Consider the following 23,826-nt stretch of genomic DNA (forward strand, 5'->3'; position numbering starts at 1 on the left):
GTCTAGCTTTAACTAGCTAAAAGTGGTATATTTTTGACCAGCTAGTTGGATTTTACTAAAACAATTTTTCCTCTCGCCCTCATGGCCTCTGAGTGAGATTCAGATGAGTCAAAGTCAGATGAGTCTATTGACTCAGAGCCCATTTGGGCTCGAGGAATAATTGTTAATTATTATTATAAACTAAAGATTTTTAAAATCCTATCTTCTTAGCCTTGGAAGAACATGAAAGTGAGATGTAGCATAGAATGCTGTCTGCTAGGTGAACAAGAGCAAAGTCATTCAGCAGGTACTGATATAATTGATTACAGAAGATGATGTTTATTATGAAAGATAATAATATACGTAGAAAAATTTCTTGAAACTGATTGGCTTAGAGCAGTGCAAATTTTAGTAAACACAGTGCAAAAATGGGGAAAAATTATGCAAAAAAATTTTTAAAAAATTTTTCTCAGAGAATGAAAAAATGTGATTAGCTAATAAACAATAGAAATATATCAGAACCAATCAGGTGCCACAATCTGCTGGTCACCCCATGGGAAGCCAGGCAGGTAACATGAAGTTTGCAAGTGGAAAAATAGCTGGCATACAAAGCAAAATTTAGTTCTGTTACGACAAAATACTATAGAACAATTGAAAACAAAAACCAAACCAAAACATTGTAAAGAGGACCATATTATATTGATTTGATGTTTGAAGCTATTGTACAAAGAGGAAGGATTTTCAGAGAAAATTGAGAGTTTCTAGCATGCCGACCCCAACAAACTGCTTGGTCGAGTCCTTCTACACCGAGACTCATGAGTAATAAAAACAAACAAGTGGGCTACTTTGAGCCCAAAATGGTCTGAAAATTATTATGACAGCTATGAACAGGCATTGAAAGAGAAAGGATACACCTGTCCATAACTATTGATAAACAATTCAGTTCCTTGATCCGGTGACATGCTAAAGCCGAACAGCTAAGTATAGCCTGTTGCAAAATTAAAGCACACAAAGGCAGGAAAGTACTTGTAAATTATTTCATGTATATTATTAAAAAGTAATCATATGACTTTTTTCACTCACTGTGGAATTCATTTGCACTCATGTGTTTTTCAAAAAGCTCAAATTGCATTCGCCCTTTAAAGGGCTCATTCAGCTTTGATACTTTTTGAAAAACACAAATTGTACTACTCAAAGGTGAATGACTACTTATACACTTATGCCCCATTCACACCAACTAAACATGTATTGAAATGAAAAACAGACACAGAAAATTGGAACTCAGATTCTCACACAGGATTCAAAATAATGACCTTCAATCATTCTGGTAATTTGCAAGAAACGTAGTCAGTAAGCAGCTATTATAAAGCAAACAATTTTAACTGTGTTTTAATAAACAACTTTGTTTAAGCTTTGGTGTGAATAGGGGTTAAGTATTTTGTTGAATATAAATGAACAAGAAAAGGGGAAACAAGTGATAACAATATCTGTAGTGAATTGTGAAAACAAATGCCTGTATAAGATCCTTGCAAATAAGAGAGCGGACATGCGGAGAAAAGTACAGCCACTTTAGGATAGCTCCATGGTGAGAATAGGTTCATAATAGTTGTAGCACAGCATGAAGGTCCTTTCTACAAGTACAATTTGTAGCAGTTTTCTTTGGGAAATGAGGTAATGTTGGTAAAGCGTGTGATAGTCAAGATCTATACATTACATCACAAGACTGGTGACTGATTTATGAAATCTCAGTCAGTAGTTATCACCACTTAGAAAACGATTTTCAAGCCTTGTTCTTTTATCTAAGGTTTGGAAAGTGTAAATATTGTGTATTTCCTTTTTGAAATCAGGTTTTGAAATCAGTAACACAAACACCATTAGGTAGGCAGGCTGTAGCCTGCATCTATTGGCCCAAGAGTCACAATTCTATTAATGCTTCTCCTGTAATTGAATACCCATAACAACTTCACTTATCCCTCAGGCATGCTAAAAAGAGAGTCCACTAGTGCCAATTAGCTTATATTGTGTAGTTTGTATTACAGATAATTCATTCGCTAGGAGAAGAGATGGAAAGGGACACCCCTGTAGTAGGAAATTCCCCAATTGAGGGACCAAGCAACTCGCAAGGAACACAGAATCCTCTTGCAGAAGTAAATATCAGTAGTAGTAGCCATTTAGAAGATGACCGCCTATATCTAATTGCAAGAGCAAGGGCAGTTGGTGTGGACTATGAGTTTGCAAAGCCTGGTGAAGTGGAAACAGAGGATGACAGGAGAAACAGACATCAGCGAAACCAAAGAAGAATATCAGAAGAAGAGAAAAGGTTGGGTGAAGTTGTTGGAGATCTACCACCACCTACACCAGCAGGGTCAAGTCAGCAAGAAGATAATGCATACAGTGCTATTCGTTCATTTGAGGTGGAGCAGATGACTTATACATTTACTTTTTGTGAGGTCTGCAAGGAAAGGCGACTGGAGAGCAAGGGCACGAGAAACATGTGTACTCGCTACTGAAGAGATAAGAAGGTGCCAAAAGTTTGGTCAGGTGAGAATAACATGGATCCAATGGCTGTTCTTGAGATTTTGTCTAACATGTCAGATGCTGAACAGATGCTGATAGCCAGGCTAGCACCTACTGTGCATGTACACCTGCTGAAGCATGGAGGTATTGCCTCAAAGGGACATTGCATTGCTTTCCCACAGGCTGTGCAAGATCGAAACCGCAGTTTCAGAACACTTTCTCAGCAACAGTCACTCTGTTTCCCATATGTTACTTATCACAATTGAAACACTCAGATATGAACGCGATTGTCTTAGGAAAGCACGCGAGGTGCCCCTCATTCATAAAGCCAAAACCATTGAGTCTGTGAGAATTAAAAAATCGTGACGATCTATAGTCATTATGCAATCCTTACCATGTAACTTCCGTTTATTATTTTACAGTAGTATACATTCTGTTAGACTACAAGTAGTGCCCCATTTTCCCTCAGGGATAGTAGAGCGAGCGAAACGCGAAGCGCTCGCGTTTTGCTCGCTCTACTATCCCTGAGGAAAAATGGGGCACTACTCGTAGTCTAACATTCTGTATATTCATGTTTTTTCCTAATAAACCTGATGAAGACTGGCTTTGGCTAGTCGTATTAAATATTGTATACCTCAGCCTTTTTCACATTGTTTCATCAGTCTTTGCAGAAGTCTTTTTGACTTTAATTGTATGAAAGAAATATTCAGCGTCAATTCCCAGCGCGCGAATGGCAAAAGAAAGTACAGTTGTAAAAAAAAATTTGATGAGCTGGGCCGAGTAAAAGGAGGCGGGAACAGAGGCGGGTCAGGGGCGTGGTAAATTACTGTCCGTCGATTGGCTCACAAAATCGAGCCCAGGTCTACCGGTGTCGATCGCCTAGGATTAAATTTAAGCCACCATCTTTGTATAACCGAATTCACATATGTTTGCCAATATATATTTACGGGTTTTCAAAGGGCGCAGGACCACTTCTAAAGACAAAAGAAAAAAACTAGGTGAGAATGTGTTCATGACTTATTTTGAAGATCGTAGGGAACAAAGAGAGACAACTTACATCTACCGAACCTTGGAATGATTCGATCGATGTATGAAGATCAGTACAGTGTCCCGCTCCCTCCGATCCAGGTAACAAGGAATAAAGCAATTACATATTCTTACACTATTTGAGACCGTGTATCTTTAGACACAGGATTTCTAGCTACTGCCGTTAAAAATTTGTGAGTGGTCTTGTCATTAGGCTTTTGTACATTATGCTAGCATTTTTTCGAGCATTTTAGTGAGGCAAAAGCATTGAGCATTATTCGAGCATTTTAGTGGCATTTTCCCTTGAAAATTAATTTTTTCCGAGAAAATAAATAGAAATTAATTTTTTCAGGAGCCCATGCCCCATGAGCTCCTGCTTTTTTAAAGAAAATGAAGACTAAAATTCAAAATTCACAAAACACCTAATACAGCTGTTTTTTTTTTGGCTGTATGTATGAACTTGTACACGTTGTCGTTGTTACTTGCAACACTTGCACGTTTTTGTAGTGGAAACTTTGAAATTAATTTTAAAAAAACCGTTTGTATAATGAGCATTATCCGAGCATTTTAGTGACTTTTTTGGGAAGACCGAGCATTTTAGTGGGAAAAATGGAGCATTAAGGTGGAGCGTTTTAGTGGGGAAACAAAAGCATAATGTACAAAAGCCTACTTGTCATTTAATGCACGCAAGGCTATTCCACACAATACCAAAATGATCAACAACGTAGCGAAGGCAATTTTAACAATTTACAACGAAATGACTACATGTGAAGTTTAGCTGAGTTTTAAGACTGTTAGAGTTCATAAGTTAAGCTTAATGTTATTTATACCGGCCGGTTGGTGTATAAATGATACAGGACGAACTGGAACTTTAATCTCGCGGTTTCATAGTAGAAATTACCGTAGTTCGGGGGCTAGTTTCATTTGATATAACATCAATTCAGTTTCGGGTTCTTCAACTCCAACAAAAGCTTTTAAAAACATTTTCCCAAGACTTATAAGATAGAAGTTTTGTTCAAAAGTTAATCAGCAAGCTTTTCAAATTATTTGGCATCATATTTATTCATACTCAATTGAACTTTTTTTTATCATTACAGAGATAATTATGAAGCATTCATGAGTAATTGTAGGAGATGCATGCCCAAAAAGACATATGCCTGATTCAACTGAAATCCAACCCTCTCACCCATGAGAAGTGGAAGTGGGTTTAAGCAAGAAATTTAAAGTTTTATTTTGATGATACACTAGTCTTAGGGAGCAGGTGGTTAAATTAACTATAACTTTAATTCTCAGAACAATAGTGTTGCCAGTTTTAAAGAGTACTTCAAGTATGAATTCATCTGGGGACATGGAAAGTTGCTGTTTGCCTACATGTAAGCCTGTCAGAGACCGAGTTATTTTTCACCTGTTTGTTGAGAGATTATGACCTATAACTCTTTTTTCCTAATCGCTCAAGCAAAACAAATGACAAGATGGAACATTCATCATTTTTTAGCGGCAGTTGCAAAATGCAGAATGAGGACTGCAGACTTGGGTTGAAATTCTAATGTTATTAGAAAATATAATTCTCTCTGTTTGGATGGTGAGATAAACAGAATGTTTTTTGTGCTACTGCCATCTAAAAAAAGCTAAGAAGCTCACGGTCGAAGCTAAGTACATTGCACATTCTCTAAGAGAATTTGATGCAGGGTGTTCATAAGGCATCAGAGATTGGAGAATTCTCCGTTTACTACGCAGAATTCTCCGGCTAGTGTTCGGTAGTCTGTGACTAGTCTTTATTTAGACTTAGAGCCTCTTTCAAAATAATTATTCTCCTGTAACTTTACACCTTTCTTCTTGCTACTAGTCAGAATAATGTGAATGAAAACCCTGCTGATGTGGTAATGAGGAAGTTTCGTTGAGCAGCACATAGCTAAAATCTGTGAAACATTTTGCTCTTGAAATAACTTGCGGTACTCCCTTTTTTGTCACAATTCCCTGTGGACAGTACTATGGGTATAAAGCAGCTCTAATTTAAGCAAAAACATATTATCTCTATTATAACATAAACCCTTGTGTTTGTTATATAAGCAACATGATAATTTGAAGAGTGAGGTCTCTCAAAAGTCAAAATGGCAGTGAGTACATTTAATGCCTGGTCTACCTGTTACCCTAAGTCTGCCGTTCTCATTCTGCATTTGCACCTTGCCTGCATTTTGCTCTTAGTCTACAATTTGCAGCCTCTGTTTGCATGAACTTACCCCTGGTCCACAGTCTTAACTTCGCAATGTGCAGGCAACATAATATACTGACCATTACTATGAAACACAACTGTACACAATGTATGCAATATCATGCGCATGTACAGTGTAATGTGATAACATATGATTTGTTTATAATTAATATATTTAACAATATTTATTATTCCCTTTCGGCCTCATGGGCCATGAGGGCGAGATCAGAGGAGTAATTGTTTTAGTAAAATCCAACTAGTTGGTCAAAAATATCGAGAATAAAAAAATTTTAGCTGTTTAAAGCTAGACTTAAATCCTTTTTTGCTACCAAAAAGCGCGCGCTTTTCGCTACTAGTCACAGGCTATAACATATAGCTTAGTAGTATCTCAACCAATCAGAACGCAGCATTGATAATAGACCACCAGTTGGATTTTACTATGTTTTATTCTTATTAGAGTATCTACATTGGTAAAGTTATTTTATTGCTAAAAGATTATTTTTCTCTCACCCCCGTCCCATAGACTACGCATAGTCTCTCTCTTTTCTTGGTCCGTCAAGCCCACTTGCACTCCCCCCACTAAATCTGAAGAAAAAGAGAGACTGCTCACAGTCTACCCCACCCCCCACCCCTCCACATGCATTACCATACACAAAAACAAAGAAAAACAATTTAACTGCAACATATTCATTTGTAAACACATTCTAATTGTGACGTAAGAGCGGTCTGGTAGCCTGAGGATTATAGCCTGCATATTTTACTTAAGTAGCACTTTGTTTATATTTTTTCATGTAACAGATCACCTTGGTATGTGATGTTGGTGCAGAAAGTTCTTCCAAAGCAAACAGGATCATTGAACTTAATATCAGTCACAAGTTACTGTGCTGTATGGTTAGTCAAGCAGGTCAAGTTTTGCAAACTTAAATCTTGAAATACTACTTCCATGCTGAAGACAAATAAATGTCCAGCCAGTATTTATTACATGGCTGAATCCTCAAGCAGGCAAGATGAAGTGAACCCTACATTCTGATTGGCTGCTTGAGCAAGCATGGTGGGCCCATCTTGCCCGCTGAGGAAATCCTGGGTTGTTCCCACAATTTTGGGCCATGTAATAAATCGATCAAGCTTGTTCAATCAAGATAGCTGGATATTGGCCTCACAAAAAAGTGCTTGGCCAATATCCAGCCATCTTGAACAAACATTGGTCAATAACACATAATTAGAGGGAGAGGCTTAAATGTGTCTTGGCATAAATTGAATTTCAGAAATAATGGTCCAGTTTTGTTATTTACTGCACTTTTCACAAAGATGGGAACTCTTAAGTTGAAAAGCCGCCTTCAAAATTGAATTTTTTGCTGCTGTCAATTATAATTACAATCACAAGCAATGAGCCTATGAACCACAGAAACACACAAATCAGATCGAAATCAACCAATCACAAACCATGAGCTTTTGAACCCGTTAAGTTCTGTTTGCTAAGACATCGGCTAAGATGATTGACGACAGCGAAAAATGCAAATGTCAGTTGGCTTTTGAACTTTTAGAATTCGCATGTTTTTGAAAAGCGCAGCAATACTTTATTGAGGCATTGAGATGGTTTTCAATTTTTAATCTCATGACTGCAGAAATGTCACTATGGTTTGTGCTCCCTGTGGACGAAATTGGCTTGATACATGTATCTTCTTCATAACTCCACAGGTCAAGCATTTTGTGTAAAGGCGCTAAGTAATGACTTAAGCATAGAAGTGACCTAAAACAGCAGTATCCTCGTGACATAGCCCCTCAGAAACACTGAAATCTGTCAAGGTCTTGAAATGATTGCCTTCATCATTGTGTGCTAATGAAAGAGGCTTACAAGGTTTTTTGTCCAAGATTACAATGTGAAACTTTTATTTATTTAAGTATCTGTTGATTTCGTCAAGAGGTTCTAAAAAAGGTGTACTTGAAACAGAAAAACAGTATTAACAGACTTGTATTACGTGAAAGTGTAGCCATACTTGTTTTGTTGATGTATTATGGATTTGAATCTTTGCACTGGTCATAGAAAATTGTAAGTAGTTTTGAACACCATGTCAGAAGAGTAAGAATATTTCCTGACACAATATAATATTATCCTAAATGGTTCGAGTCTAGGAGTCATTTCATATAAGTAAATGGTATATTATACAGCTGTAGTCCTTATTGGGACTTTTGTTGACAGGGACTGATGTTTTGGGAATAATCATGAAAATGATGATGATCACCCCGTTGTGTCGAAACGTCAGTCGATGTCAACAACAGTCCTACTCAGGACTGCAATGTACATTCACTGGGCAAATCATTTCCACTTTCTTGAAATATTATAGACTACAAAACTATCACTAGCCGTAAGCTGAACATGAATTTAACGGTTTATCACTATCTGCAATAAATGATATTAATTTGTTAACCGAATTGACAGTTTCTGTATATATAAAAAAAAAACAGTACTACACATGACTCGTGGGTAGCTAATGAGATGCAGTTCATTTTCATCTGTAAGTACTGCTCAAAAGTAGAAGGATTTTTATGGGGAAAATCTGCTGGTGGAGACTAGTGGGCCAGAACCGCTATTTTACCACTACTCTGAAGTTACTGCCACGTAAGTTGTTGGGTAGATTAGTTCCCTTGGACATATAAAATAGAAAGATCATAAGGCCGGGGAATCTTAATGACGCTCAGCGACTGCTCCATCAGAGCTTGCTTAAGTGAGTTCGATGAGGTTTTAGTTTAAGAAGCTGGACCGAGGGAGATATGCGAACACACTGTACCGTAATACCCACCCTTTCAGAATCTTTATTGCCTATTGGTAGCGCAGGCAGAGTACTCCTGATCCTGTGTCATATATTTATTGCAACGCCTATTATTAGAACTGGCTTCTAAAATCCAAACCCGTTTTCAGAAAATTAGTGGCTTCTTGAGTTGTACTCGGTTTGCGAAACAATCGCCTTATCCACTTGAAGCCAGCACATTTGTTAATAATTCGTTAAAATTTACATCGAATCATATATTTCTCAATATTTTGATTATTCCTCTTTCGGATCCAGTCTTTCTCTCTTATTCATGTGAAGTTTAAAAGATTAAAAGACAAGTACGTTTGTTGATTGATTTCAAGCCGTAATGGGCAAAATCTTTACTCCTACAGGAATTTTTTTGGGAATTTTCTTTTCTACTGCCCCAATTTTTGTAATTTTGTTATATTTCAAACAGCAACGAAGAAGGGTATTTTACATGCAGCCACGTTGGCCTTGTACAACGAACTATCAGTTTAATTCTGCAGTTTCAGCATATCACCAATATGAGGCCTGAACCCGGACTTACAATCCGAGGTTCTAGGTATTAATCACTCGGCCACCACGCCTCCAAAATGAGGGAAGAGGTTTAAGAGGCGTATATACTCCTCAGAATAACTTAAGAGGGTTTATCCTTCGCTGTAACGGCTCTTGCCCATATTCTCCTTGGCCCTACTCCATTTTAAAAACTCATGGTAGGTCTAGAATGCCTTTCCCTTTTCCAAGGATTACCTTCTCTGTATCAATAATACCTTAAAACTACACGTGAGGTGTCTTCTATGACCCGCGAAACCGGTAAGAGCGCCTGACATTTTTACGACCCCATCTCAGTTCTTTGAGGGGTCGAAGCGCGTATCGTAGTTGTTGTCGATCTTCTATAAATATTTTCCTATCCCACCACCACCACAAACACGCATCCCTGGCCTCGACTAAAATTGCTTGATGCTATCCACGGTATTCCTTTAACTCTATTTAGGATATGGCTTTTATTTTTCGCTTACGGCGACCGGGAAGGTTAGGTTCCTATATCCCCCCTCCTCCTCCCCTCTATAACTTCAAAACCGCTCAAGGAACGGCCAGCAAAATCACAAAGAGAAATTTACTCATCATTTGCAACATTTGACGCATGCACCTCCAGCGATACTTTCAATCCCGAATCTCCCCCGGATTTTGCTTTAAAATCCCAAGATTCAAGTAAGGGAAATCCCGGATCCCGAAAAACCTATTGAAGACCCTCTACTACTTGGTCATTTTAAATTCAAATCAGCCGCAAAAAAAGTCTGGATTACACTAACAGTTATAACAAATTTGATAAAATATTGCTATAAGTTTAATGCTATAATTTAATAGGGAAAAATACGAATAAATCTTTTTATAGGAAAAAAACATGCCTTTCTAAACCCGATTACCATGGAAACGTCAATGTTGACGTACTCCTGACTACTACTTTACAATGTTCCCAGATTATTTCTAGGAAAAGTCGCTAAGGCTGGTGATCATAGCGGAAACCGGCGCCAGTTGAAGTTATTCAAATTTTTAGCGATGGCGGGGGGAGTCGGGGTTTCGGTCCAAAAGGCCCCCCGTCGGTCTGAATAGGGTCATATAATAATAATAGTGATAATAATAATAATAATAATAATAATAACAATAATAATAAGTCTGGTTTATTGATAAAATCGTCGCGCTTAGAAATAAGCGAATTACGAAATTATTTTACAAAGATATAGATATTAATAAAAAAAAATTAATTTAAACCAATTACATCGTGTTCAAAATGGACTGGGCCTTACAGTTATGAGAAGATATAATACAATAAATTAGCTAAAAAAAAACTAGAAACTAGAAATATATATCAAGTTATACATTAAATTTCCATAAGTTCCTAAATTACATGCCATGAGCATAAAGAGACATCGCCGAAAAAAAAGCTTCGTTTAAAGCGTTCAGTTTTGCAACTTATAAGGGATGGTCTGTCTTTGTTGCGAAGGGACAAATATGACAAATATGGCGTAAAATCTAGCTTTTGTGCTTGACAAGCTCACTGTGACTGAGAACACGCTTATCTCACGTGCATAACTTAATCTAAGAAATAAGAAATAGTTTATTACTGGGCTCTCTTGCAGCAAAAAAAAAAGGAATTAACGAGTAAAATTACTTTGTACTACTGATTTGTACTACAATAAAAATTAATCATACTAGTTAAAATATCGAAATGTAAAATAGTGATCTGTCCTCTTTGTCCTACAGGTAATAGTTTCATTAAACAAATAGATTTTGTCTGCGTTCTTCCTTAGATTGTACTCGGGCTGATTAATGAGTGGCCTTGGCAATAAGAAGTGTAAAGGATGGTCTTTAGACTTCATCTTATCCATGTAAGACCCAGTAACACAAAAGTCATTGATATCTCAAGTTCTTTTCTTTAGACTTGGTAATTGCAAGGCCACCGTATATGACTCAGCCTCAGGATAAATTTTCCTCAAAGCCCTTCTTTAGACTCGCTCGATTACATCGGATAAATAGTCTGGAATCAGCCTGCCATCATCATATTCTACCACAGGTCTTACTGTACTTAGATAAACTTTAAGAATGTTATCTTGGGCCACACCAGCCCTACATAATATCCTAAGAGAGTATAACTTCTTGCTGGCTTTCTTCACGATGAGATCTGCATGGTTATTCGACTTAAGTTAATTGTTCATTATTACTCCTAAGATCTTGTAATTTTCAGCCCGCTCTATAATATTGTTACCTATTACAATAGGGTTAGGCTAGGAGTTAGAATTGTGAAGGAAATTAATAAACATCTCTTTACACTTAGCTGGCTTAATAAAATCAACCAAAAAGAACTTTATGAACGTGTCAAAGTAGCTAGCCGAGGGTAATACCCCTCTACTAATTGGGGACACTCAACAACATAATTAAGAAAACCTGTTATTAACTAATATCTGATCAAAAGCCTACTAACTATTCGTTGTTACTTAAGGCCTAAAAAAACTAACTAAAATAGAAAGCCAGTCTGGAAAATTTCATTCTGTTATGAGTTCAAAAGAATGCAGTTCGTGCAATTATTATCTTCCATCACACTTTAAATCACATTTCCGAATACGATGTTTAAAACTCGTCCGAGGTCGGTAGGGTCCTAATTTCGCCCGGTAGTCTATTCCTCAACTTAGGTCCCAAATAAGTGAGCGAGTGTTTGTCATATTTCTTGGTCTTAAATCTGCGGATGGCGAACACTGCTACTCTTAAGTTGTAAGGTGTACAATGCATATGAAATAGCTCGGATATTTTCAGGGGACATAGTTTGTGTTTAACCTTACAAATAAGGATAGCAATATCCTTGAATCTTCTATTCTGTAACGTTATTAGATCACTCTTGTCCAGTGGAGCTTTGTAGCTTAATTGCTTATTCAGAAAAAGTGCGCGTAATGCTCCTTCTTGCATGCGTTCGAGTTTTCTATTGTTACAAGCAGTGCAGAGGTGCCAGGTCAGATGGCAATAAGTTAAGTAGGGCAATATGGCTGATTTATACAAAGTTAATTTTAGCATTGGTAGGAATGAGTTTTTTAAGCCTCATCATTACTCCGACCCTTTGACTGGCCCTCTTACATATTTCATTAATATGAATATTAAAGTTCAACTGGTCGTCTATGGTGACACCTAACAACTAAGACTGCCAGCTGGTGTTTCCTTGAAAGTGTAATGGAATATCACTTACTGTACTGTTATGTATTAAAGACATAGTTTGGTATCTACTGGGGTTTCCTTTTTGAAAATTGCTAGCATACAAACCAGAGGTTTTATTATTGGCATTTCTTATTAGATAGTTGTTAGCTGTTTCTAGGGTCCCCCACTATTTCATACACTGGATGGTCATCCGCGTATATATAGAGAGAGATGTTTCAATTACATATGTCAAATCGTCTTGGAAGATGTTACACAGAGATTGGCCTAGGGCCAATCTCTGAGGACAGCCTCTCTTAGTCCGCTTCCACTCGCTTCTCTAGTAATAGCACCTAGTTACACTCAATTTAGTCGATCACACAGATAGGATCTTATAAGGTCAAGTAATTCCTCTTGAAATCGATACGCTCTAAATTTGCTGATAGTAAAGAGTAAGTTTCATGTTATGAGATATCACGAAATTATAGATTTCCGAAGCAACGACATTAAGCAAACATAGAGTTCCTTGGAATAATCTTCAAAGCAGTGGTATCGTCGACAAATTTAATGCGTAGGTGCCAGTCACACAAGAATTTATTCGTCATAACTGCGAAAACGATTATACTTAGTTTTGTCCCAATGGGGTACTCCTCCTTTCAGAGTTCGCTAATCTGACAGAGTTCCTCCGATTCTAACTGCTTGCTACCGGTTGGTCAGGAAGGCCCGGCGCGATCCATTTCAGGAGGACAGGATAGACTTCTAGTTTGGCCAGCTCTTGCATCAGTGATGTGGTCAATAAGATCAAATCCCTTTGTGAAATCAGTGAAGAACAGTCGAGCAAAAGCCTCACCACTATCCACCGCTTCATAGACAGCTTGCAGCCTGTATAAAAGGGCATCTGTTGTCGAATGCCTCTTGCGAGCGTCTTGGCGATGGTCGATTTTGTCATCCAGTAGGGGTATAAGTCTTCTGCATGCAAGTAAAACCCTCCATAACCTTCACAAATGTACACGTAAGCGAAATCGGTCTTAGATCACTTTCAATGGCCCTAGGAGGGATCACCTTAGGAAGACGACTAACAATTGATGATTTGAGGAGAAATGGAATATACCCCTCCCTTAACGACTGCTTATAAATATCTCGGATTATAGGAGCCAACTCGGGTACAAAGTTCTTAAGAGCCCATGACTGTAAATATCGAGAATCGCTGGCCAGGCTAAAAAAATTGAAAATTCTGATAATTTGTCAGAAAAACCCCTTTGGGGAACTATCTTCGAAAAAAATATTTTCAACTTTCAAGAATCTGTAGTTTTCGAGAAAATGAGAAAAAACGCCGAGATAGCGGTTTTTACCTAATTAATTATGCAAAAATTAGAGTAAACATGACCTACTTTATCGCGTCTGTACCGAGGCAAGATTCAAAGCTATAAAACAGAAATATTTTTGTTTAAAAGAATTCTATCTTTTCTTTCTAATCCATGGTATTTTTTAAACCATAAACTTAATTTTGAATTTTTCATGGTTTTTTAAAAACTACCACCAAGCGCACTTTTTAAAATGGCTAAAAAATGAGCGACTTCAGAGGCAAAAAACTCACCTTGGTATTTGTGATACCTAGCCAAAGTGTATACTAGAACAAAGTTCAGCTCTTATATTAACAGAATATGAAATAAAAAATCTGGGTACTTCTGATTCGCCTTTACAAAATAAAAAGTTTCGTGACCACCAGCGGAAAAATGTCACAAATTTGCATAAGTCAAATTTGTAGAGAAATGTTGCGGCAGCCGGTTTTGTTTCAATTCAGGGTCAGTATGTAATATTCGGAAACATCACGAAGCAAGAAAACGTTTTTCGATAAAGTTTATGTTAAAATATCAGAGTAATTAACCGTTCACAAAAAATAATAATAATAAACGACCTCGAAGAAGCGTTATATAAAAGCGCCGAATTATTATGTAAACTATATCCCATGTCTCTCGTTTCTTTTCGGTCCTTTTCCTGACTTCGTTGTATTAGCATCCGTATGTATCATCGTAAATTCGCCTCCGGTATATCTAAAATAGGTAGGTACATTTTCCTTGAAATTTTATTTTGAAGGAGGTTTTTTGCGAACGGGATACACTGCGTGAGAGGAGGTCATAAACTAACAGTTAGAGTAACAATGTCACGCAACGACGTCTCGAGCAGCTCCGCCTTCTTTTACTGATTTTTTTCTCCTTATGAAATTTTATGGAAACTTTGTTTTGAACAGACAATGCGCTGTTCGCAAGATCATTTGTTTCTCAGTAGTTTATTAGAAGGGATACTAACTTTGCATGCCTGTCAGCCACGCACTAAAAGTTAGCATTTTCTTGCCAGAGATGTTGAAATCTGATTTTTTTTACTACGTATTACAAACAACAAACCGTCCCTTAGTTAATTTCTTTACTTTTTCAGAAATAGAGGTATAATTAGGCAGCTACCAAAGGCCCTAGGAAACAGCTAAATGATCGTAGTTCATACGGTCCAGCGGTTTCTCTCCTCCGAAACGAATCCGAAACATCTTTCCCGCAAAAACTGCCTCTTTTAGGTCATCGCGGAGTTGTACCACCTACCAAGGGGCGTTTTCCTTCAAATACAAAATGATATTTGTTGATTTCAAAATATAATGTAGCAGCGCCTTAGTGTGTAAATCTATGTGCGAAACCCATGAACCAAAACAAGTTCCAACCGACGCCGCCGGAGAACTGGAAAAGGAGACTACAGTAGAACCTCCCGAAAGCGACCACCCAAAATGCGCAGACTTAGTGGTCGCTAACGGGAGGTGGTCTCTTACGAGAATCGAACCACAGGAGGTTTCTTTGAGAAGAAAACTGGACACATCTACTTTAAGGAAGATAATTTATTGCATGCAATTTCCAAGTTACGATATGTGCCTTTCCATGTTGTTGTTGTTCCTACCACAAGAGATCAGAAAACTCGTCAGGTGGTCGCTTACAAGAGGTTAAAAACAATGCAAAATCATAAAACAGTCAGCCCCAATTAGTGGTCGCGGGCGCTTACAGGAGAGATTCCAACTGTAGACCTAAGTGGGTGGGTTTTGGTGTTTTGGATAGGTGGTCGCACATGGAGGTTCAACTGTACTCCAATAGAGTAAATCACCTTTCATGACGATGCGACTAGGATTTGTCGATGAAAGATAAGACTCCTTGTTCACCGCTTTTGAGCTACTCTAACCAACTCCCACCCATGTCGAGTGCTTGCAAAACGTAGCATCATCTTGAAAAGAGAAGTATCAGAAAGGTCATCCTTGACGCCCCTGGCCTATCGCAGTATGCGGCAACGAACTTATATCGACGTAAGTACCATTTACTAACCGGACAGTAAGGCGACGCAGAGTAAAAGCGTAACTTGACTACGTTTTTCAGTTTACAGCGACCCGAGTTTTGTTTAAAGAAATACCTGCCTTTTGCTCAGGAGTATTAACGTCAGTACCTGCAATGTCCCAGCTCGTGCCTTCACACCGGAACGTCCGATCGAATCACTGTTTAGTTGATAGCTACCCTTCTCTTCCTCTTCCCGACTTATCTAGGAAGATCGAAGGGCCTCTGCTCGCAGGATAGTTGATAGCGACCAAGGAGCTAAATAACATAGTGAGGTAAGTAAGTGGCATCGGCAGTTTTATTTACGCCTAGCCATTTCCCAAAGTAAAGAAGGAAAGAACTTCAGACAAAGGGAAAGAAGAGTTAAGCTATGGCATATGCGAGGGGGTGGGGGCTATTTAATTGCTGAATAACATGTGCCGTTACCCAAAAAATTACGGAAAAACATTTTTTCCTTGGTTTGGAATTTTGACCATGAAAATTTTAGCTCTAGCCATTTGTGATACCAGGCAAAAAAAATCCACTATTTAGATATTTCCCTCTTAGCAGCAGGCCCTCTAATTACAGTGTCCTTAAGTTTGGACGGTATCTAATATTATATATCCGCAGGAACGAAACATGACAACAGCTGGTTACAGATTGTCAATGTGTGAAGCGGAGATTCTGGGCTCCCTGTGACAGTTCATGTCAAGAAGACCCCAAATCAGTATATTTGCTGTTTTAGGTTGATTCTGTGCTAAAGTCATTACTTACTGCCTTTACCCAGTCAAAAAATGTTCAGTGTAGAGTTACATGTGGGGTATGAAGAAGATATCATTTTATCAGGGAGCACTAGCCAAAAATGTCTTTTTGGATGATGCAATCAAAGAAACTTGAAAAAGATGGCCCAATTTTTCCAATTTTCAGTCTATGTCCATGCTGGGCCATCAGTAGCAACAGAAAGCGACAGGAAACAGTTTCAGTTCCTAAATATAGTGTTAGATAACAAAACTGGACCATAATTTTTGGAACTAAATTTATGCGAAATGAAGACCATATTAGCTTTTTAAAATGAACTAGCAATTAACTTGGCATAGCCCCTTTAACTCTTTTTTGACGGTCCATTTTAGTAGAAGAAAACCCCTCCTTTTGACCACATCCTTCTTTTTGGACCGGCTTTCAACCTAGCCTGCATAACAGGCATTATTTTTTTTCGCGTTTTTGCAGGAGAGCGAAGGCAAGCGCGAAGCGGTGTATGACATTTGCAGACTGCAGACTGCAGACTGCAGACTGCAGACTGCAGACTGCAGACTGCAGACTGCATGAGGCAGCAAGACTGTAAATTGAATGAAACCAAAAATATCGTAATAAAGGTGGCGTCATCATCAACATTACCTTGTTCCGAAAAGTAAGGCCTAGAAGCGAAGTTTACATTTTTCACACAAATTACACTGACCTCACTCCTAAAGGAGCTGTTGGCTGTTCTTTTTGTATTGAATTAGAGCAGAATAATGTCTGCCGATGTCATAAACTTGATCATGAATCCATAGCAACAGTCTAGCAATTTCGCTTGCAACACAGACGAAACTAAACTATAAGTCTGTCTGTGAAACAGCGCCAGAATTCCTATTCTACGGGGGCCCCACCTGTGTACTAGGACTTGAGGATGAGCAAGTGATTTGCCGATTTAGAAATTCAAAATGCACTTCTGGTACTTCGTCGAGTCCAGATAGGATATCTGTTCGTTTTCGATTATTTGGCATACCCCTAAATACTGCTAAGATGAAATACGTCATTTAAAAGGTGTTAAATGTCCTTGATCTATCCTACGAAGCGGCTCGCAATCTAAAAACCTTTTTTTACAGAAGACTACTATTTAGACAGGCATTAGTGGGCATTGCTACTTGTCATAATCAATTCACGATAATAAAAAAGAATAAAGAATAAAGAATTAACGCAATTAGTGATATGCCGGGTGAGTTGATAAAGGGTCGGTGAAGAATAGCCAACAGCATTTTGGGTATGAGGCCAATGTAACTTTGCACAAAAATATCAACCTTATTTCCAAGGCTACTTTCTCACTTTCACACGATTTTATATTTTTGAAGACATCACTTTTATTAGGAAGATTTTTGGTGTCATTTAATTTACAATCTGCAATCTGCAGTCTGCAGTCTGCAGTCTGCGGTCTGCGGTCTGCGGTCTGCGGTCTGCGGTCTGCGGTCTGCGGTGTGCAGTCTGCAGTCTGCAGTCTGCAGTCTGCAGTCTGCAGTCTGCGGTCTGCAGTCTGCAGTCTGCAAATGTCATACACCGAGCGCGAAGTGAGTGAGAAGCGCAGACAAGCGCGACGGGGAAGACGTAGAAAAAACAACGGCCGTCCACATACCATTGTTTTTTTGCATTCCGCCCCAGACACACCCCTTAATGGCTCTCCTCACTTGCATTCGCTCCGGCTTCGGGCTTAATTGCCTTCGCTCGCCTGAAAAACGCACGCCTGTTATGCAGGCTAGCCAGTTAGCTTGATATGGGAAAGGCTGAAAAAGAGATTTGCAACACAAGACTGCTCAATTGGACGTACACTAATTTAGAAGCTTTTTTGGAGCATTCACAGAAGCCAAAATTTTGACCTCTCTTTCGAACCTATATCGATCTTTCTCTCCCGCTCTCTTTTTTCCCTTTGCCTTTCTTCTTCTGTTGCTCCGGCACTTGATCGTCTTCTCACTGTCTTTGTTTTGCAAGGAAGTTTGGCTGGCTAACTTTTCAGGAAAGGGACATTTAATTAATCTGTAGAGAATAGAAGGTGAATAGAAAAATTGGAAGTAGATTTTTTACCCCAAATGTTGCTTTTTGTGTGTGTGTAACTCTCTCAAGATACATGAAGATAGGTGAAAATTTGCTAAATGAGGTACCAGTGGAGAAATCCATCCTTGTTGATTTTAATCAGTTTACAACCTTGTTGAATAAATGGAAAGCTAACTGGGTTCATGAAGGATATTCATGGTTAAAAAAAAAACACCAAAACGACCCCAGTGTCGGCAGTACTCCCTCCATCTGATTTACCTTTTCTATTAGAGGACAATTGCAAGGATCCGTGAGGGTCCGTTCAATGAATTAAGGTTTCAACTAATCAATAGCACAATTACGGGTCGGTCCACTCGGCGATCTTTGACCATCTTTGGGTGTTCGAAATCGTGTCTGGACTAAATAGTGTTGAACGCACGAATAGTAAAGAGGCAGAAAGAGGAGGTGGAAGAATTTCAGAAAAGAGAGAAAAGGGGGCAATGATTACTTTGATCTCGTCTTTACTTACGTTATTTTAATATGCGAGACGTGGCAATTTCACCAAAATATAACTTTGAAAAACTACTGAGAAAATTAACTATTTCGGATTTTTTTTTATTGAAAACTTTCAGGGTCTGATGTATAGTGTTATTAATGGCAAATCCCCCAAAATGCCTTGACGATTGAACTATCGGTACCATAAAAGCATGTGCCCACTCCAAGAAAGATGTATGACGGTGAAATTCATTCAGGTGAATAAAGTTAAGTTAAGTTATCAGACATGAATAATATTTCTTTACACACTTCATAAGCTCACATTATTTTTTATCGTACCGGTAAAAATAAAGTCTGACTGTGCTGAGTTTGACAACGGTCACGCAATTGCAGAATACAGTACTCCAACACCCAACAACAATGAGGGTCCACAATAGGTTTGGCGGGATGCAGGATTTGGCTTTTTTTTTGTGGTGATATTCAGGATGCGAGCTAATCAGCCAACAAAAAGGAGCCGGAAGCGAGAGTTTTGATAATGAGCGGGATTTCCTATTTTTATTGGGTTGGGAAGCGGGAATCGTAAGGGAAAAGTAGCGGAATACGGGAATTAAGTTTTGTCGTGACTACATTTTGACACCTTTTAAAACTGACCGTGAGAAAAAAGGACTGTTTTGCAAACTATTGCAGGTCACACGAACCTATTTTGGTCGGATTTAAGAATGGAAGAAATAAAGAGATTTTAAACAAGAATCGAGGACCAAGTCCAAGAAGGTTGGAAAAGTAAACTTTCTGCATGGGGGTTGTTTGCATTTGGTTGTGCTGTTCGATTTCATACCAGGTTTATGTTTCCATATCTGAAAGAGAACATTCTATAAATCCGTGCAACCATTGTGTTCATACACATTTTCCATGACCCGTAGTTAGCGTAGACAATCGGCTTCATCGCCTAATGGAATCTAGCAGCATCGAAATCGAATTCTTTTTAGTACTGATACGCTCAGAAAAAAATAAATAAACAAATAAGCAAAACAGAAAATAGAGTTACGGTCGCTAACGGCTAAGTCAAGAACCTTAAACATCCAAGCCTCCTATTTCAAAAAGGTTGGTCTTAAACATTGTATGATGATAGCAAGTAACGCTTTAAACAAAATAGGGCGGGATCGGGATTCGGACGTAAACCGAGGCGGGATAGCGGGATTAAGAGAAAAAAACAAGCGGGAAGATGGGATTTGAGAACCCTATTGTGGACCCTCAACAATTGCTGAGCAACCTTAATTTTATAATGTACAATTAAGAAGAGCTAACATACAAATTACAAAACATCTAATATTAGTTATTCTCTTGGTTATGCTACTTCAAACCTCAAATATTGCGTGATGCTAACAGTATTGAAACCCGTCCTTGTGTACGATAGGAATATGCAGATGCATTTGTGTGCAAACTTGGCACATTGTGTCACCAACCTTCACAGCAATTTGTTATCAGGGATATCAATTTTTCAGATCCTTTACTTAATTTTAGCTTCATTTAAAGTCGCTTTCATCCTTTCTCCTACGTTTCGAATATACCACGTCCCGAAACTACATAGAAAAATCAGGCGGCATCGTTTCTCTACAAATTTGACTAATGCAAATTTGACATTTTGCCACTGGTGGTCACGAAACTTTTTATTTTATAAAGGCGAATCCGGAGTACCCAGAGTTTTTATTTCATATTCTGTTAATATAAGAGCTAAAACTTTGTCCTAGTATACATTTTGGCTAGGTATCACACATACACTGCGTACCCTCTCAGAGTCAAAACATTCGATGCGTAATAAGTTTCAATCGAAATGTTCGAATTTATAGCCGGCCCCGTCTTTTCTTTGCGTTTAGCTTTTTTGAGATAGGATAATGATCGAGTTACAAGTCTGAGTTGAGTTAGAGTTGAGTTTGAGTTAATTTTAAGTTAAGATTGAGTTAGGTTTGAGTTACCGTTTTTAGTGTTTATTTTGTATTTTGTTTTTTTAATTTTTACATTCTGTGAATGCAAATGTTTGCGAAGATTATCAGCGTTACACATATTCTCATACTGTGTATCAAGTGCCTAAATTGCATTATTTTTCAATTTTACTAAAGGAAAAGGGAATCAAGAACCACTCCTCCCCCCGCCCCCTCCCCCTCTTCCCCCTGGCCTGGAATACCGCCTCTAACCTCTAAGACTCTCAACGCCAGGAAAGGGCTATTATAACTAATGAGCACATTATTTCAATACTAACGGCTCAGTCAATTCCAAGCATGCCAACCCCCCCCCCCCCCCCCACCCCTGGCATTTGTCATCTTGTCAGTCCCGGTGGTGGGTAACTTGTCAGAAAACCTCTGCCCGGGGGTGCGGCATTTGTCAATTCTTCCTTTTTTCAGCTAAAAATATGCCTATTCAGAGATTGTTTTAGATATTTCTATAACAAATATTTTTTGATAATTATGCTGTAAAGTAATGCGTATGTGTGGTTTTTGCTCCATCAATTCGCTACCCCAGATTATTAGAGATTTCCCATAAAAATGGTATTTGCAGCTTATTTACTGGAAAATATAATTTTCGTGTTGTCCTGGGGTGGGGCATTTGCACACTATTTTTAACCCCCACCGTAGGTTTTTTGTATGAACGCCGGACCCCATCCGGGGCATTTGCACCGTTTCCAAAACAAAATGACAAATTCCTCACAAATGCCCTGGGGGGGAGGGGGTTGGGGACGTTTGGAATTGACTGAGCCATAAAAGAATATCGATTTTTCATCGTTTATTTAATACTTTTTAGGCGGTTTGTAGAACCTGCTACAGTTAGGTCTCCCTGTTTTTCCGTAAGATCAACCCTCGTGGACCACCCCTTATTTTTGAAGATGAATTTTCACCAGCCGCCTAAACGAAAATGAGCGATTGTGTCATTTTATATTATCAGGATTTTATTATCTATTTTTGTGCATATTGTCGGAGTTACAGTACAAAAGTATCCGTAATTCAGCCTTATATTTACAATGTTTTGCTGCAATGAGTTTCCTTTAATAAACAGTCATTATACGCTTTCCCAACAGTTTTTTTCCTGAATTTCATACATAGGTTGAGTTTACGTCTGGCAGGAGAAACAATATTTGAAGGGCACACGAGTAGAGGTAGGATGGACCTAGACTTCCCTTCCCTCATAGCCCATGGAAATGATTATTGGTCGACAAACTTATTGAATCCTGCTCACGAATTCCAAGCAAAAATAAAATGACCTGCATATCATCAAACAATGTGGTTGGTCAGTCTGCAGACACTTGCAGGTTGGTTCATGTAAATTGCCATTCATTTAAGTCGAGATTGTTTTCGTTACAAAAACATAGACATAAGCTTCCTCCGTAGTGTCATACGCAGCCGTTTTTGTTTCAATTTTCACGCAACGCGAAGCCAAAAGAAAATAGAGCTGCTCATCATGTGGTTGTGGTTCGACCAGACTGAATAAACTCATGGAATTGCTCGTATATATGGAACTGAAAAAAATTTGAACAAGTGTAACGTATGAGGAGCCCATAATCCTGATAATTAAAGCTGACCACAGTTTCCTCCATTTAAGATCATTGAAGGTTCCTAAAATTTGATTAGACCTCTGGAAAATTCATCTTCAACAATTAGTGGTGGTCCACAGGGGTAGTTCATGGTCTGGGTCCTTGAAGGGATCCATGGACTAGGCTCCACAGGGGTGGTCCCTGGACCGGGAGTCCATGTTTCGTATTCATGTCTTCAAATGTAGAACTCCCAGAGGGTACTCCTGGGGACTCTTGGTGGGGGTGTGCCGCCCGGTTCCCCAAATCTTGACCCTATTTCAGACCAAAAAGTGTCATTTTTCACACCCGTTTTCAGACCAGACCTCTAAAATCCATACCCGTTTTCAGATCTGGCCTTTAGGCAGAAATTATGTCATCATTACTTAGATTAGGGCGGAAACAAAACAATTCTACAAATCCATTTCGAATTGGCATATTTCTCTTTCTTTCTTACGTATACTCATTTGGAATTGACACGATAAATACGTTCATGCACCCCCGTAGTTCCTTCGAAAACCATACCTGATTCCAGACCAAAATGGGCAAAAACCCTGCCCGATGGGGTGGCACATACCTATATAGCTTATATAAGGGAGTAACCCACCCGGGGGGGGGGAAGTATTGTACACATAGTCTTTCGGAAATTGACGAAGAGGTTGCAGCCTTCTTCAGAAATTATTGCATCCTCGGAGACCCAGGGGCAGTCAGTCGGGTCGGGAGAAAAGGCAGGACGAAAGTTTTCAAGAACGGGCGAAAGAGCCCCTGGGTACCGACTCTCACCGAACTATTTCCAAAAATTCAAGCGGATGCCGGCTCCTGATTGGGCACAAAAAATGCTTTGTATTATTGTGCCCAATCGGCAAACAGTTCCTCCTGAGTTCTTTTCGTGAGTTCGTACACGACGGCTATTGTCTAGATCACGGCTTGTTTGGCTCATGCACCAAAGAAATGCACGCAGTCAGGAAACTTTCAGTTTGATATAAAATCCTCATCTGATTTCAAAATATTGTCTGCGCGAAAGCTAAAGACGCTTTTTCAAAAATACAAGCTTGAGCTTACAACAGGTATTCACGCTTGCATCGGTCGCGCGTCTTGCGTAAATACTAGGGAGTTTTTAAAAGATACAACGACGGCTGACAGCCACGAAAACCTCAGGTAAATTAAGGCATGGGTCAACAGCCATTTTCCTGTGAAAATGAGGGGTGTGGTCTATAATATGAATGGTTTCTCATGAAGCAGAAAATACCAAAAAATATTACACAACACCAAAATTGATGCTTTAAAACAGACCAAAATTATGCAAATTAGGTCACGTGACCTTACAGCTCCTCAAAGTTTCAAAATATCTTTAAGAAAAAATGGGCACACTTTTTAGCAAGAGTTATCTTACTTTACTACCCTAAGAAGATACAAAATATAAGCCGCTACAAAACTGTGCTT

At 38.7% G+C, this 23,826-nt stretch overlaps 1 protein-coding gene across 1 annotated transcript; it reads left to right on the plus strand.

Annotated features, from left to right (window-relative positions):
- Window positions 1–214: 214 nt before the first annotated feature.
- Window positions 215–2,890, plus strand: LOC140946114 (uncharacterized). The gene is made up of 2 exons (XM_073395193.1): window positions 215–286; window positions 2,035–2,890. The coding sequence occupies exons 1-2, from the start codon at window positions 223–225 to the stop codon at window positions 2,487–2,489; spliced, it is 519 nt and encodes a 172-aa protein (XP_073251294.1). The 5' UTR covers window positions 215–222; the 3' UTR covers window positions 2,490–2,890.
- The last annotated feature ends 20,936 nt before the right edge of the window (window positions 2,891–23,826 follow it).

This window comes from Porites lutea, chromosome 1 (assembly GCF_958299795.1).
Source record: "Porites lutea chromosome 1, jaPorLute2.1, whole genome shotgun sequence".
In the NCBI taxonomy this organism is placed as follows: domain Eukaryota; kingdom Metazoa; phylum Cnidaria; class Anthozoa; order Scleractinia; family Poritidae; genus Porites; species Porites lutea.

Excerpts from the sequence above, each read along its gene's own strand:
- LOC140946114 (XM_073395193.1), top strand. The coding sequence starts at position 223 with ATGAAAGTGAGATGTAGCATAGAATGCTGTCTGCTAGGTGAACAAGAG. Across the intron at positions 287-2,034 it reads AGAGCAAAGTCATTCAGCAG|GAGAAGAGATGGAAAGGGAC; the intron begins GTACTGATATAA and ends TTCATTCGCTAG.